General features: G+C 42.2%; 1 protein-coding gene across 2 annotated transcripts in view; it reads right to left on the bottom strand.

The window, feature by feature from the left end:
• Positions 1-15,953, bottom strand: part of vps13a (vacuolar protein sorting 13 homolog A) — an 81,203-nt gene that overhangs the window by 48,690 nt on the left and 16,560 nt on the right. For both annotated transcript variants that reach the window (XM_077715638.1, XM_077715639.1), the window contains exons 20-34: positions 12,395-12,531; positions 12,132-12,264; positions 11,948-12,065; positions 10,568-10,712; positions 10,380-10,482; positions 10,133-10,308; positions 9,601-9,772; positions 5,568-5,647; positions 5,442-5,501; positions 4,828-5,002; positions 1,736-1,852; positions 1,568-1,671; positions 1,333-1,500; positions 660-967; positions 421-568 (exon numbers count right to left, since the gene is read on the bottom strand). In XM_077715638.1, coding sequence (XP_077571764.1) covers positions 421-568; positions 660-967; positions 1,333-1,500; positions 1,568-1,671; positions 1,736-1,852; positions 4,828-5,002; positions 5,442-5,501; positions 5,568-5,647; positions 9,601-9,772; positions 10,133-10,308; positions 10,380-10,482; positions 10,568-10,712; positions 11,948-12,065; positions 12,132-12,264; positions 12,395-12,531 — 2,144 coding nt within the window. The remainder of the gene's footprint in view (positions 1-420; positions 569-659; positions 968-1,332; positions 1,501-1,567; positions 1,672-1,735; positions 1,853-4,827; positions 5,003-5,441; positions 5,502-5,567; positions 5,648-9,600; positions 9,773-10,132; positions 10,309-10,379; positions 10,483-10,567; positions 10,713-11,947; positions 12,066-12,131; positions 12,265-12,394; positions 12,532-15,953) is intronic.

Here is a 15,953-nt window from a genome sequence, read left to right as displayed (position 1 = left end):
GAAAACTGAGCCAGGATTTTCCCCAAATCAACACAAGTGACCAAAAATCTGCAAAATATCACCCAGAATAGAATCTGGGTATCGCCTCAAAATGAACAGGAAGAAAGTCCTGGAATTGTTTCCATATTAACTGGAAAGATTTCAAAATCAAATAAGTTGCAAGAGCACCAATATCAACAAGACGTGCCCTGTAATTGTCCCTAAATAAAAGAAAATAATAATAAAAAATAAAATAAAAAAACTAATGCCTTCAAATCCATGTGGGTTTGCCATACAGACATTTTATTCGGACTCTTTTCTTCTTTTTTGGGGGGAATTTTTGTCAATGAATCACAGTATATTTTCCTTTTGCCCCTCTGAGTGATTGCATTATCCGTTACAACAAAAATCAAACAGTTATTGTGACAGTCTATTACTTACACTCAAGGGCATAAGATGAGCGTTGATCTCCATGTCAGGTATGCTGTTGTACCAGTTGGATGAAAGATTCCTCTGGACCTCCACTTCTAAGCTGACTGGTTGCAAAATGTTTCTCGCGCCAGAGACTTCTCCGTTGACAAATATGCTTCTATATATAACAATTACATTGCAATTATAGACAAATTTTCAGTTTTCAAACTCTTGATTTTTTTCCAAGCTGAATTAATTCCAAGTCCAACCTGTACATCTTGAGGTCTGTTAGCTTGACCTCCATGATGTCCACTACAGGCGGGATTTTGCATTGAATCACAGAAGGCTGTATGGCAAAGTGATTCTTGATCGACAGAAACCCCAGGTCGGCCACTAGGACGTTGTGGGATGAGGACGACTGCGGGACGAAGATGATCGGTGCTTTGAAGTGCACGTTGAGAGAGATACGCGTGCTGCGCTCAGATAGCTCTTTTACACCCGATGCTGCCTTTTCAGCCGCTTGCTGAGTCACCTCAGCGAGAGCGTTCTTGGCTTCATGGAAGTTGTTTATGAACGCCTACAGGAGTGAGAAAGAAGGCAATGCAGTTATGTTCTCAGTTACTGGTGTATGAAAAAGTTTAGGCACCCCTGATTATGTTCAAAATTTTCCTTTATAAATCATTGGTTGTTTGGCTCAACAATTTCAGTTAAATATATCATATAGCAGACAAACACAGTGGTATTTGAGAAGTGAAATTAAGTTTATAGGATTTACAGAAAGTGTGCAAATTACGTAAACAAAAATAACCAGAATTCTATCGCCATCAAAGGCAACCATTGAGTTAAGCAATCAATTTTATGGGTGTTTAATGTAGTAATGATTATTAAGATACTTTTTATCATTAACATTTATACACTGGGAGAAATACGAGCAATTTTTACCAATATGGAATACATGAACTTGTTGAGGAAGACAAATTGGATGCACCCCACAGTCAACGTCACCGAGGTGTCAACTTGAGACATTTTGAGATAAGCATCACCCTCGGTTGCATCTGTGTAATTGACCATCTGGAAGTCAAAAACCTCTTTGTCTGCTATCGATACAACCTTTGAAGACAAGAGGCAACGGATTAAAAAAATATACAAAAGGGGAAGGAGAATGCACATGTAATACCTTCTTATACAAGGCAGTTTCATCACAGTCAAAAACAATAATGTTCTTCAGGTTGGCAATGAGTTTCATTTCACTCTTCCTCATCACAACCTCAGAAAACAGCCCTGGAAGAGAGGAGCGTTACAAACCCCAAAAACGATAACAAATTCCGAAATTTGTGAACAATACCTTCGATTTTAATCTCTGAAATCATTGCTTTCTCCCCCCGGATAAAAACCTTCAGAGAGCGGAGGTCGGCTCTGATGTGCAGATTGATGACGGTTGCCCCACTGCTTTTCTTCTGAGCTGTGAGAGTAGATCAACTCATGAAACTCAGGAACCCAAGGAATGAACTTCTATACTTTTTACAGATAAATATCATATTAACATTACTGGGGCCAGATTTAGTTTTAGTTGGAGACTCTCAGAACAACTCTGTTGAAGTTGCTCATATGTGTTTATGTGCATATGTTCGTGTGCTTTGCTGTTGCGAACGTTCGTTTCTTTCTCCTTACATTTGCGCACCTGAAATGTTTTGCATGTTTAATATTTATTTTAAAACACAAATAATACGTTTTCACTAATATTTGTGTTTCTCACATCTTTCATCCAACATCATTTGAATTTCTTTAAGTGTTTATGTGCATGTATTTGTGTGCTAACATTAGCTTCTTATTCACCATGCTGTACTGCTGCACAAATTGAACAAGTTTTTGCATGCTTTGTATTCATTTATTTACATTAATAAATCATTTTCTTATATTTTTGTCTGTTTATCACCTATTTCCCATAAAAATGGGACACTGAGAATTTTTAAAGGGTTTAGTTGGTATTTTTTTGAGGACCGTATTACAGAATTTACATATAAAAGTCTGCTCTGCTTACGAAATATTCAAGTTACGAAAAAGGTTCAAGAACCAATTAATTCGGTAAGTAGAGGTACGACTGCACACTAAATTTCCTCATTAAGTAAAGAGCAAGTTTTTACAAATTTCACAAAGCCTTTGTTGACAGGAAATTTGTGCGCTCTTCAATGAATCAATATGCCATACTGTGTGGCTTTATATAGATTCTGAAGGCAAGTATATCAGGGGAAAGGTGTGGACTTGACCATCTGCTTTAATACTATGGTGGAATGCAGTTTATGTACACAGGGCAATCTCCTAAGTTTTGTCTAAAAACATTTAATTCCCGAATTAAAAGAGGTGCTTTTTTATAGGAAACAAAGTTTTGGCACTTTCCCTTGACCAATACGTAATACTACAGCATAATGTGGATTGGTCAGTGATAAGAAGAGCCATCAAGCAATTAGCACCATTAAAAAGGGATCAATTGAATCTTCCCATGTAGTATATTCATCAGAGAAACATGGAACAATCAATCAGCTGTCTCGGGTTAGCATTGTGCAGCAAAATCTGATATTTTCGATATACTGTTAGGCGTCCTGCCTCTGAGCGAGAGCGCGTCTATTTCTTCTTTAGAGCAGAACGCGCAGGAGAATGTTAACAGGAAATTTTATAATTTTGTTTTGAATGATAGAAACTAGAAAAATACAATGAGATGGTTTTTGAGTATTTACTGCTCATGTTCATGGGTAATCAGTAGGTCATGAATTCCTACAGCTATTGTGTATTTCTTGAGGCATACTTATTTTAAATATTATATATTTTAGAATTTATAAAAATTACTTATTTATAAATAGTGGTAGATCTACTTACGAATGCTTATACAAAGAAAAGTTTCAGATTACGAAAACCTTGGAAATGCAAATTACTGTTCCAAGAAACGAAAACAACATCCAAGTTACGAAATTGCCAAAAACATGAACATTTCCTGTATCCGTTATTTCATTTTGAAATTGTTGCGATAGCATTAAATTCTGCTTGAAAGCCTTCCTACACTCTGGTGAAACTAGACAACTCTCTGACCACTGTTCGTCATCATGGAGTTCTAAAAGAGAATTTTTTTGTTTTGTTGAGTTTTTTTTTGTTTTTTGAGTGTAGTTAAAGCAACTGTGTTCTTTATCAAAAATTACTGGAATGAATAAAATGAAGAAGCGTGCCCTGTTATCCAGTCATGACTGATATTTTAACCCAAAACGGCTGTATCCCACTTACCATCGCTACGATATTGAACCAGAAGCAAGCATTAAAAGTAGCGATTCCTAGTTATGGCCTCTCTGTACTGAACAGCGAGATGGTCTTTGGATTGTATTATATTGTGTGTATTGAATAAATAATTTAATGTGTTTGGGTGCTCGGGCGTTTTGTCGCTGGTCTTTTGATCGCCGGTCTTTTGGTTGCCAGTCTTTTGGTCGCCAGTCTTTTGGTCGCCAAACTTTTGGTCGCCAGTCTTTTGGTCGTCAGTCTTTTGGTCGCCGGTCAAATGTTGACAGTTTACTGTTGAAAACAGCTCTCAAAATTATATTCATGAGAGAGTTTAATATCTAAGAGAGAGTGTTTAATATCTAAGTACATTTGAACGGCGACCAAAAGACCAGCGCCGAAAACACCAGCGACCAAACGTCCGGTCACGATGTGTTCGTGTGCTTTGCCTGTTGCTAAGGTTAACTTTCTCCTTACACTTGAGCACCTTTACGAGTAGGAAATATTTTTGCATGTTTGTTACTCATTTCAATACATTAATAAATTTTCACAAATTTTGTGCATTTCTCACATCTTTCATACAAAATTTGATCAAGTTTAAAGGGTCTAGTTGGTATTTTTTTTGAATGACCGTGGAACGAATTAGAACATTTCCATGTAAAATACTGTTCTACTTACCAAAAAAAAAAAAAAAAAAAAGAAACATGACGAAACAAGTTGTGGAACCAATTCATATATGTAGAGGTAACATTCTAGCAGCTTTGCCTCTGATCTAAAATAGTGAATTTACAGCTGCAGTGTCCCTCAGGCAGAACAACCCCACAGGCTGGATCTGACCCATTAGCGGGCCACTTCTTGCCCATTGAACGCATGTTTGACACCTTGAGGTTTGATGGGTCGAAAACATCACGGAACAAATTCTGCTAGTTCAATGTAAAATGTGCCTCTTTTTGAGTAAAACCAATCCAGATTTTGAGAGGTACCATTGAACAACAATTTAGGATGAATGCATTTGAATGTCACATTTGATAAAGTGTAACCCCAGCCCTTTCCGGTTGATCACGCTTGATCTTGGTTCGGGTTGAGTTACAGATACACATAATTTAAATGGTTGAACTGATACAAATATCGGTGCATTCTACCGACTGCCCCCTCAAAAAAGAACAAATACAGAACTTTTTCTCTTGGCAATGGCAGTCTCTTCCTTCTTGCCCTCTTCCTCGGGGATGGTGAAGCGCTCCCCCTGTGTTTCCTCCTGCTCAGCGGATTTCAGTAACAAACTGTCGATGTAGTTCATTGTGCTGAGAAGCGCTTTTGTGTGAAGATTTATATCCAGTGAAGAAAAGGACACCTGACAGAGGGATCAGAATTATCAGGGGGGGAAAATAAAGAAAGGTCTGTCTGGGTGGTAAGACCACAGTGTTACTTAAAATGAGTCACCAACATATGATCCATCGCTAAATTTATTATGTCCCTGACAACAAAGCAGCCCGCGGAGGCTAGCGGGAGCTAGTTGCTTTGAGGCCAACATAAGTTAGAAGCATTGAGGATAGCAGCGTTGAAAGGAGTGGAGCTTTAAAGCTTGGGGGTGCCAAGTAATTGGCCAATGATGTTGAAGCACAAGAATTTAACAGAAGCAGGCCAGTTTACCAATCATGATTTATAAGCATACAAACAAAAAACAATTGTCTTGGAAGCTGCAAACAAATCAATCTCTAGGAACTTTAAAGAGAAAATATTTTTTCCCACTCAAGAACTCCAGGCTCTCGTTTATTAAAAAAATAGATTACCTTGATGAGCTGCTCTGTCTTGTTGTGCAGGGACTTAAACTCAGGACCGTTCTTATCAGCCTAAAAAGAAAAAATCAAACGTCATATACAAAGACAAAGTAATCCTACAAGGCTTACTATACTTACTCTGATATACTCAAGTGTAAGCATGTCCACCTCGGAGTTATCCAAGGTAGTGATTAACTGAACTTTCTTGCTTTCAGAAACTACACAGATCAAAAACAAGCACAAAAAATTTAAGCAAAAACAAAACAAACAAAAAAAAGCATTCTGGTTTAAGACAGTGTTTCCCAACCTTTTTTGAGCCGCATTCTCAAAAGACACCACTATGGGAAAATCTTTTAATTGAATACTGTCGCCTATATTAATAGTAGTTATAGTCATCAAAGTTTTATCCACAAGAATCACATAAACCTCCAAAAATTATCCCAAAATCAAATTTTTTACACTGACCTCTTATCAACAAAAGTTAATGTCTGCGGACCCTGAACAACTTCCGGTTTGAGGGATGCAAAATCAAGTACAGTGGTACCTTGACATACGAGTGCCCTGACACACGAGCAATTTGAGATACGAGTATAATTTTAATCAGATATTTATCTTGAGATACGAGACAAATTTTGATATATGGGCAGACAGCGGACGTGAGATGCTGCTCATAAGAACAGCATGCATTGTCTCTAACTCCCCAAATCCCTCGTGTAATGTCTCTTTGGTCGCAACTCCCCCGTGTAATGTCTCTGCGAGCACTGGGCGGAGCGTTGCATTGTTTTTTTTCTCGTTAGTCATTGCGAAAGGTGATATGGACATTCGTATTTTCACTATACGACACATCATATTTTTAGCCGGAGTGTCAAAAACCGTGCTATTTCTGTATTTTACACACACAAAGGACGCACTGTTTTTATAGATGCAGCCAGGTATGGCAAAACATACACAATCTTAGACATGCACCCACACGCTAAAAACCAGTTTTTAAAAAGGCAACGGAAGCAAAACTGAGTTCGGTTGTACTTTGTTTAGCCATTTTACAACGTACACACGCCATCACCCACAAATCCATCAAAGTCCTCATTTTCTGTGTCCAAATTGAACAATTGTCCAATGAGTCATCGAAGTTTTATACGTTCGTCAAGGCGGCCGCAATCCCTTCGTAAATTGTAACTATCTAGTAGCTAGCGTCCATACTTCGTAAGGCTGTGTTGATGCCGATCGCCAAGCCACAATCTATTCGCAAATAGTAGCTAGCATCCATGCTTCGTAAAGCTGTGTTGATGCCGATCACCAGGCCACAATCTATTGGGTGTGTTGACAAGAGAACTATTTATCCCAGAGGTTACTGCGCAGTACTTTTTCTACGGAAAAATAGTAGAATCGGGGGCTGCTCACCGTAGTTGTGAGAGCTGTAGAGGAGGGTGTACCCTATCAACTGATTTATTTTATTTTATCGTGATAACAATTTTAGTATTGGTCCATTTATAAAGCGTACTAGATTATAAGTCTATTTTGGAGAAAATTTAAGCCTTTTTTGTGCGCCTTATAGTCGTGAAAATATGGAACTTCTCGTTGGCAAGTGGTCGTGCGTTATCCTGTTGTGAGGACAATTGTGTGCATAATTTTGGGAATATTTTGAAGAAATACAAAATCAAACAACCCTCGATATTGACTGAAAGTCAGTGTGGAGGCGAGGCAAATAGAGCAAAGATGCGTACCAATCAGTTTCGAAAACGTTTCCATTGGTACGCATCTTTTTGGGTCACCCTGTATCAAAATGTCAAACAAAATTAGAATTAAGTTTAGTGTTAGGTAAGACGAAATTTATTTTGGAGTGTGCCTGCATCGTAATCAACGTGCGTAGAACATTATAGTTTGTGGTCTGGGCCAACGTGCATAGAACATTAGTTTTTGGTCAGGGACCAGCTTACGGTGAACATACATTTTTGGTCTGGGACCAACGTGCGTTGAACATTATAGTTTGTGGTCAGGGACCAAAATAAGTAGAACAAGAATAAGTCAGGGACTTATAGTCTTGAAAGGACCTGCCCTGAGGTATCATTGCGCCTGCTGCCCCAAAAGTGCTGCACTCATTGGAAGAACCAATGGAACAGTAAGACTCAGACTGGTGGTGGAGGAGACTGGAGAAACAGATTCTCTCACTCAGTGGTTATGCAAAATGTTCCAAGAAAGAACTGTGATAAATGCAAATGATCTGCCGACATCTTCTCGGTCTCCCAAACAGGTCCTGTCCCCAGGCGACTTGGTCCTCGTCAAGGTGATAAAAAGAAAGTGCTGGACATCTCCACGTGGGGACGGACCTCACCGTGTGATTTTGACCGCTAACTTCACCAAGTTGGCCACCACCGTCAAAGCTGATGAACGAATGCCGGAGCTCACTACCAGAATCCAGTGTGGGGCTTGGATGTGCCCCTCAAACACAAGCACTGGTCAGTCTCCTCCAAAATCTTAATGGCTCTGTTCCCCTGGGTGAGAGTGGCAAGGAACGCCCTGCGTCTGGAGATCATTGACTGCTGGTTCCGGGCCCGTGTTGGCACATCAGTCCGTCTGCGGCAAGGCTGAGAGCTCCTGTGGCCGCCATGGCCCCGGTGATTGTCCAGGACTGCCCTGCTCTTGACGGAGGGATCACCCAACAGGGAGGTGTGTCGTGGTGGGACATTCGTGCTACGCCTTCATCCCTGCCGGCACGTCTTGCTCAGTCCATGATGCCCCGCAGGCTATGAGGAACATGCGGAGAGCTGTGACCGGATATCCGGTTCCACAACGAGGGTGGCTTGACTGGTTCCTCTCAGGCTCATGGACACAGCAACTTTTGAAAGCCCTAGTACCATTTGTAACTGTTATTGCTCTCGTGCTTGTTATCCTAACCTGTTGTTTACCCCGCTTCTCAGCTTTGATCAAACATACCAATAATGCCACATTCGAACATACCATGATAGGTGGAACTCAGGTAATGTTAACTCATATACACATGCAACAATCCAATGTGACCCTGATGTTGCTTACTGTATGACACTGATTAATATGTCTTTTCTGTTCTGAGACACCAGACGCTGAGGCGATTGTCCCAAAAGGGAGGTCAAGGGAGCAATTTTCCCTCAACTGCGTGAAGGGGTTTCGCCCCCTTCTGGTCGGTCTAAACTCCAGTTCGAAATCATTTGTGAAGAATTTTCTTCAAAAGTAACATCGCTAACAAACGGACTTCCAATGTTTTTATACTTATAACAGGAGGGAAGTGTAAGATAACATTAAGACAAAATGACAACGTCCCTTGGCAATTGCTTGATCATATTGTATCAGTTTTTGTATGTATAGAAACATTGTTGTCATAAGAGACTTGCCCCGAGTTTGGTCGTTGCCTTGGAGACTTGCCACTGATTAATCAGTCTTTGCCCAAAGTTTGGTCGTTGTCAAAGGAGACCTGTCACCGATTAATCCGACTTTGCCCAGAGTTTGGTCGTTGTCATAGAAACCATACTATGCCCAGTTTTCCTATATAATGCCTGACCCAATGTTCATTCATAGCGAATTGCGAGGACGACAGACTGTGAGAGGTTCACAGCTGTTTGAGCATTCTCCAACCATCCTGCAGTCCGGTAATAAACCTATTTTCTATTTAAATTGAACTCACTCTTTCTTAACCTGCTTCTGAAGTTGTATTTTCAGATCTATCAATTTCCAGTTCATGTTAGAGAAAAATAAGCAACAATATCACTGTTTCACAATCTGAACCTTGAAATAGTATGATCTATCAGTTAACGTTCATCAAATATTGGTTTTAACCTTGTAATAGTTCAATTTTAATCTCGTTATATCCATATTTTCTTTTCACTGAATATTACATTGTATTTCCTGCGGCACACCTGACCATTGCTCACGGCACACCGGATAGTGGATAGTGGTTGGGAAACACTGGTTCAAGAAACTCACTGGCTGCCTTGACAGCACGAAGTGACTGACCTACCTGTCAAAACTGGGAGGTTTAGGCACCCCCAGTTCAAATGCACAAGACATTTACTAATGATAAATATATTTCAATTCACAGCAGAAGGATAATGGGACAGCACATGATTATTATAATATATGATAAAAAGATTGACCCCAAAAAAGGCAAATTAAACATTTTGAGGCTTGAAACACTGACTTTTGTATTCAGGACACATTAGGCAAATCTCCCTGAGGTAAGTGTTGCACGCCATGGTAAAGGTGCACAATCTCAACTCTGTGCCCAAGCCCTGTACATCCAGTTGGAGCACCACCACCTCCTCCTCCACCTCCTCACCACTGTCATCCAGACGACACAATTTGACAGAAAACTAGAGCAGGGAATCAAGAAAATACATGGATATGTTAAAAAAATACTGCAGCATATAACTAGATACACGGATTGTATGGTCATGAGTAAAGCTAGAAGTTTAACATGTTAAACGACACATATCAATATCAAGATGGCGCCGTCATGCGGAAGTCCCTACATTTTCCCAAGGTATGAGTATAAATGCTTTTTAGTCTCCTTGTACACTGCAATTGGCTGTCGCCAATTGCAGTGTACAAGTACGCCAAGTAGCGTTTTATAGGTGTGAAAATACGGTACAAATATATGGCGCGATCCCATTTCCCATTATAGAGTTTTTCTGACCACCAAAACATACAGTCATGGCCTTGGAGAACATTACCTTGCTGATTTCAAATGACATGAGAAAGTCAGTCATGTTCTTTTGCCGCTCCTCCTGTGAAATATTCTTCTGTCTGTGTAAGTCGGCGTAGCGAAGCGGCATGGGAGTATTAGCAAAGAACTGATTCCCTGTGATGGGAGAGGTGGGAGCATCGTAGAACAAGTCTTCTTCGGAGCCTGTGGACGCATTTGCATCAAATTCTGATGCCTAAAAACATGACTATTTGGGTGAGAATGTCCAGGCTTACCGAGTGAGGTAAGGCTGAGAGTTTCACATGACTCAAACATCAAAGAGGAACGCTGATCAGCTAACTGCAAATGTCGCCTGGAGGACAGCGTGAACTGCTTTGGCTAAGAAAGGGAAAGTCCAACACTCACCAACAATTCGGGACTCACGTGCAATTATTATAGTGTGATCCAGTGTAGGGGAGGGTACCTTTGCCGGAGGTGGCACGCCGGCATTGCGAGGCACTGCACTTGACTGCGGGAGTGGGATGCTGTCCACAAGCTTCAGGACATTGCGAAGTTTGACGTCAGAGATACTGAGGGAGAGCATTGGGAGCTCTCCAGAAAGTTTATATCTAGGAAAAAAATAATTCAAGGGTATTTTGTTACATCATTGGTTGTGACATAAGGCTATTGCTGTCATTATATTAAAAAAATGTATTTTTAAACAAAAATATATAAAAATGTGTTTTTTATGTATTTGGTTCCAATCATCTTTAATATGGCTCAAGAATAAATAAGGAGATTTTTAAAATCAAACTAAAAAAGTGAATAGGTTAATTCACTTTTAGGAAGCATCTCACTGGGCAATTAGGTGCAGTGTCTACCTCATCTAATTTCTTATTTTCTCAACCACTTTATCCTCATGAGAGTCGCGGGGGTGCTGGAGCCAATGCCAGCTCTCTCCTGGGCTATAGGCGGGGGAGACAACCATGCACTGTCACTCTCATACGTAGGGGCAATTTAGAGTGTCTGTCAGGAGCGGGTCATTTACCCCTCCTGGATTGATGTCATTTCATTTCAGCTGTGTTCAATTGCTTCATTACGTCCTGAGTTATTTAAGTGCTACAGTAGTGTTAGTCATCGTCGGATCAACTGCGCATTATGATGACGTAACTTCCTGCACGCCACGCCGAGACATAGCTGGTAAATTTTATACATGCTTCGTTTCTGTTACTTTTGGGAGATTCAAGCCCTTGTTGTTTTGTAAGCTTTGTTGAGTTATTAAAACCGATCCACATGGTGGACATGATCTGGATTTAAACCCAGGACACCAGAGCTGTGAGGCCGACGCCAATAACCACTCTTTACACAGAACCACCCGTTCAAAATAACTTGGAAACCAAAAATTGGATTATCATCAAACATGGGGGGTGATTCATTTATTGGATAGTTGTTGGGCTAATGAGGATAAAAGCGAAACATCTAGAGGTCAGAAACATCTTTTGGTTCCAGATAACACAAGAACGTTTTAAAAGGTTTATTCAGCAAACTTGCAGCATTTTTTTTATGAAACCAAAAAGGTGATTAATTTCCTGGATAATACTGTTCAAGGTCAGAATTATGCGTTCAAGATGAGTCAAGAACACGAAAAATGATCATTTTCCAATTAAAAAGAAACAAAAGAAGATTTGATTGTTTGTGTGGGGGGGCAGAGAGCTCATTGGTAAAAGGTCAAAAATATGTTAGTGTTCAAGAGGAATCAATTGATAGAATCAATAAATAGATTATATTATCAAAATTGATCATGGATTAGCCTATTTAACTCAAATTTCCAGGTTCGGTAATAAGATTTTCATGTAACACTTACTTGGGCATTCGTGAGTCTTTCACTACCATTGCCCTGCTGAACTCCATTATCAAATCCACCGGTTCCAGGATATGCAGCGGCGAGCATGTCCTCAAACGAGCCTCTTTCCAGTCTTCCACTATAGAGAGGATACATTTTTTAAATGTACATATTTGGGACAAATCATTTTGCTGACTTCACATACTGGGTTTGCTGTAAAGGAATTGCAGATTGCTGAGCTGGATGTTGAAGCTGTCATAAGCTCTCAGCATGATGTCTTCGATTGAGCTTGAGCCAGCGTACAGCTGAGGCAGGTGCTTTTTGCTCTGAGAGGACATCTATAATTGCATGTTTCCAAATTAAATTCGAGGAAAGCTGTTTTGGGTGTAACTAAAAATGGATAGTTTCCCAATACCAATCCCTCAATAGTTCACCATGTCCTGTCCTCTGCCAGACTTTATTGCTCACCTGCAGGTGTCCGAGATCCAGCAGCAGAATGTTCTGAGTGCCATCATAGAAGCCAGTCTGTGGGATGATGACGTAAGAGGCCAAGAGGTTCACTTTCAGGTCCAGAACCTTCTGCGTCTCAATGACATACATTAGACCTACAAAACAATAGTAACCTTTTTGTTACACTAATTAGGGGCCGGCAATAAATAATTGGTAGAAAATTGCAGTATATTGCCATAAATATATCTTCAATTGGGCTTTCACGGTGTGAATATATTTGTGTTTATCCTAAAAAATTATCAATAATTGGTCGTGCAAAAAACACGCCTGAACACACATTGCTCGCATTTCTCCATGCATTAAATGTCAAATGTTGGGTGTGCTGTGCACAGTGCACGCACGTGCTCACACGCCAGTATTGCATGTGCATGCGTAATCCGCGTGATCACAATGCGGCTAATTATTGGTCGGCACACTTAGGGCTAGTTGATTGGCTAATGTATTTCCCCACGTTGACCGCACAGATGATGAAAATGTGTCATCTGGAAAGTCCGAGATGTCCTTTGGCCAAAGTCTACTAAAGAAAAGTCGTCTTGGCATGCATAAGGTCAGTTCTTCCCAGTCTATCGATACATCGTTCATATTGCCCACTTCCAATATTGTTGAACGTTTTTTCAGTATAGCTTCGATTATTTTTGACAACCTCAGATACAGCATATCCCAAGTGCTTGGAAATTCAACTTTTTTTGTACACTAACCAGCGGATTGTGAGTTTGTCTTGTATTGTATCATCCTTCAGCTCCTTCAGAAGGTTCACCATAGTTTTCTATTTTTTTCAAATAAATCTACAACCGCAAACCCAAGAAACCGAATTTTCTTCTTGATTTTGGAAGGGAACTTTGGAGTTTAGTCCCAGGGCTCATCAAAATTAAATTTTTGGGGTTTAAATCTATTTTTCCGATTAAAAAAAATATGAAAAATTTCTCACGCTAAGCGCCAATATAATTCTCGCCCAATTACTGAAATATATTTTCATTAATTCCTTACAGTGGCGTACCGAGGAATTTTGCGCCTCAGAAAAAGTTTTAGACGGTGCGCCTCCTCAATGTCAGAACTCATATATAAAGGTGGCAAAATGTGATAAATTTCCTTGAAACTTAGCGAGTTACACAACAATTTTCTTTCGTAAATTTGATCAATATTAAAAACTGGTTAAATAATGATAGGGGTGATCCTACTTTACGGTTTTACGATTATCGTGGTCATATCTGGTCTACAGTATTCGCAATATTTGAGGAATTACTGTACTCCACAAGTTTAGATTATTAGATGGTGGCGCACACGGGTGCAGCAGCTCTACGCTCTCCAGTTTGGTGTCGTTCATTATTTACTAACATCTATACTCCTTGTGTACATACGACTGTACACCAACCCACCAGTCTAATTCCATCATTAAATGTGGTCGGACTTATCTCAGGAGGGCAACAGAGATGAGGTCAACAAACTGTCTTTGTGGTGTGCGGTGAACAATCTCACACTGAACACCACAAAAACTAAAAAAAATAATCCTCGACTTTCGCAAACACAGCACAGATCTGGCAACAATTCCTGGGGGTCCACATAACGAATAAGCTCTCCTGGTCTACAAACACCACGGCAGTAGTGAAGAAGGCCCAGAAACGACTCTGGGTACTCAGGAGGAACAACTTGGACACTAAGCTTCTGGTAACCTTCTATTAAGCCACTGTGGTGAGCATCTTGGCATACTGCAACACAGTGTGGTATGCTGGAAGCACGGTAGCAGACAAAAAGGCCATACAGAGTGATTAACACTGCCCAGAAAATCGTTGGCTGCTCTCTGCCCTTACTGGAAGACATTGCCAGCCCTAGGTTAACTCAGCAGAGCCTGTCAGGAGCGGCTCGTTTGCCCATACTGGTTGACGGTATTTTCAGCTCAGCTGTGTTCAATTACTTGATGATTGTTTCCCCGAGTTATTTAAGGACTACGGTTAGTGTTAGTCGACGTCGGATCGATCTCTTCGTATCGTACTGACGTCACTTCCACCACGCCACGCCGAGACGTAGCCTACAGCGCTTCATGGTATATCAATACATGTATCGGTTCAGTTACTGTTGGTTGATTCAAGCCCCTGTTGTTTTGTGAGTGATTAAACCAAGCCTACAACTGAGAACAGAACGGACTCCTTCTCTCCAGCGTCACGGCGTATGGGTAATAATTCCCCGCCATGGCGTGACCGTAACAGATCGATCCGACCAAATGGACCCAGCGAGACGCCGCTCGCGCCAACGCGCTCGTTGACGCCAGCCATCCTCCTTCAAGCCACCCAACCACATGGAATTCATGAGAAGCCCCGCAAGCTCACATGAGGAGTTCAATATGGACACGCCGTGGGGGAGGCACCTCAGAAACGTATTTGCAGCACAGGAATCTTGGCAAGAGGAAATTCTGATCCTCCATTCACTCCTACGCCCTCCCACTGCTCAGCCCATCGCTGCCTGAACAGTTTAGTCAATATGCCCAGGTGGCGACGACCACAGTAAATCGCCCATGTTTCTTGATGTCAAGAACCAGCAGATCTTTTGCACAATGGAGGGATCCTGATTATTTTGAAGATGAGGACAACAGGGAGCTAATTGTTTTCTTTGCCGGAGTTTCTGACTCGGACAGACTTTTTTTACCAAGTCGGGCCCCGATACGCTCCACCGGAGGAGGATGACCCCTACTTGTTTCCGATTATTCCAACCCGGATTACCCCGACCAGCATCTGCATGGTCGGCGGGCCGCCTACAGTGGGCCACTGCATGGCGGCCGGGGCAACGCAAGGAACTCTCGTTGCCACTGGGGCCGCCAGTCGCACCCGTGCCGAAGCCAAGAACCAGGCTTCCGGTGCCGGCCGGCCTGCTTAGCACCGGCCAGCCTAGCACCGTTCCGCCAAGCACCGTTCCGCCAAGCACCCTTCCGCCAAGCACCCTTCCGCCAAGCACCGTACCGCCAAGCACCGTTCCGCCAAGCACCGTTCCGCCAAGCACCGTTCCGCCAAGCACCGTTCCGCCAAGCACCGTTCCGCCAAGCACCGTTCCGCCAAGCACCGTTCCGCCAAGCACCGTTCCGCCAAGCACCGTTCCGCCAAGCACCGTTCCGCCAAGCACCGTTCCGCCAAGCACCGTTCCGCCAAGCACCGTTCCGCCAAGCACCGTTCCGCCAAGCACCGTTCCGCCAAGCACCGTTCCGCCAAGCACCGTTCCGCCAAGCACCGTTCCGCCAAGCACCGTTCCGCCAAGCACCGTTCCGCCAAGCACCGTTCCGCCAAGCACCGTTCCGCCAAGCACCGTTCCGCCAAGCACCGTTCCGCCAAGCACCGTTCCGCCAAGCACCGTTCCGCCAAGCACCGTTCCGCCAAGCACCGTTCCGCCAAGCACCGTTCCGCCAAGCACCGTTCCGCCAAGCACCGTTCCGCCAAGCACCGTTCCGCCAAGCACCGTTCCGCCAAGCACCGTTCCGCCAAGCACCGTTCCGCCAAGCACCGTTCCGCCAAGCACCGTTCCGCCAAGCACC

This window comes from Stigmatopora nigra, chromosome 4 (assembly GCF_051989575.1).
Source record: "Stigmatopora nigra isolate UIUO_SnigA chromosome 4, RoL_Snig_1.1, whole genome shotgun sequence".
NCBI lineage: Eukaryota > Metazoa > Chordata > Actinopteri > Syngnathiformes > Syngnathidae > Stigmatopora > Stigmatopora nigra.
This window is presented reverse-complemented; position numbering and strand designations above follow the sequence as displayed.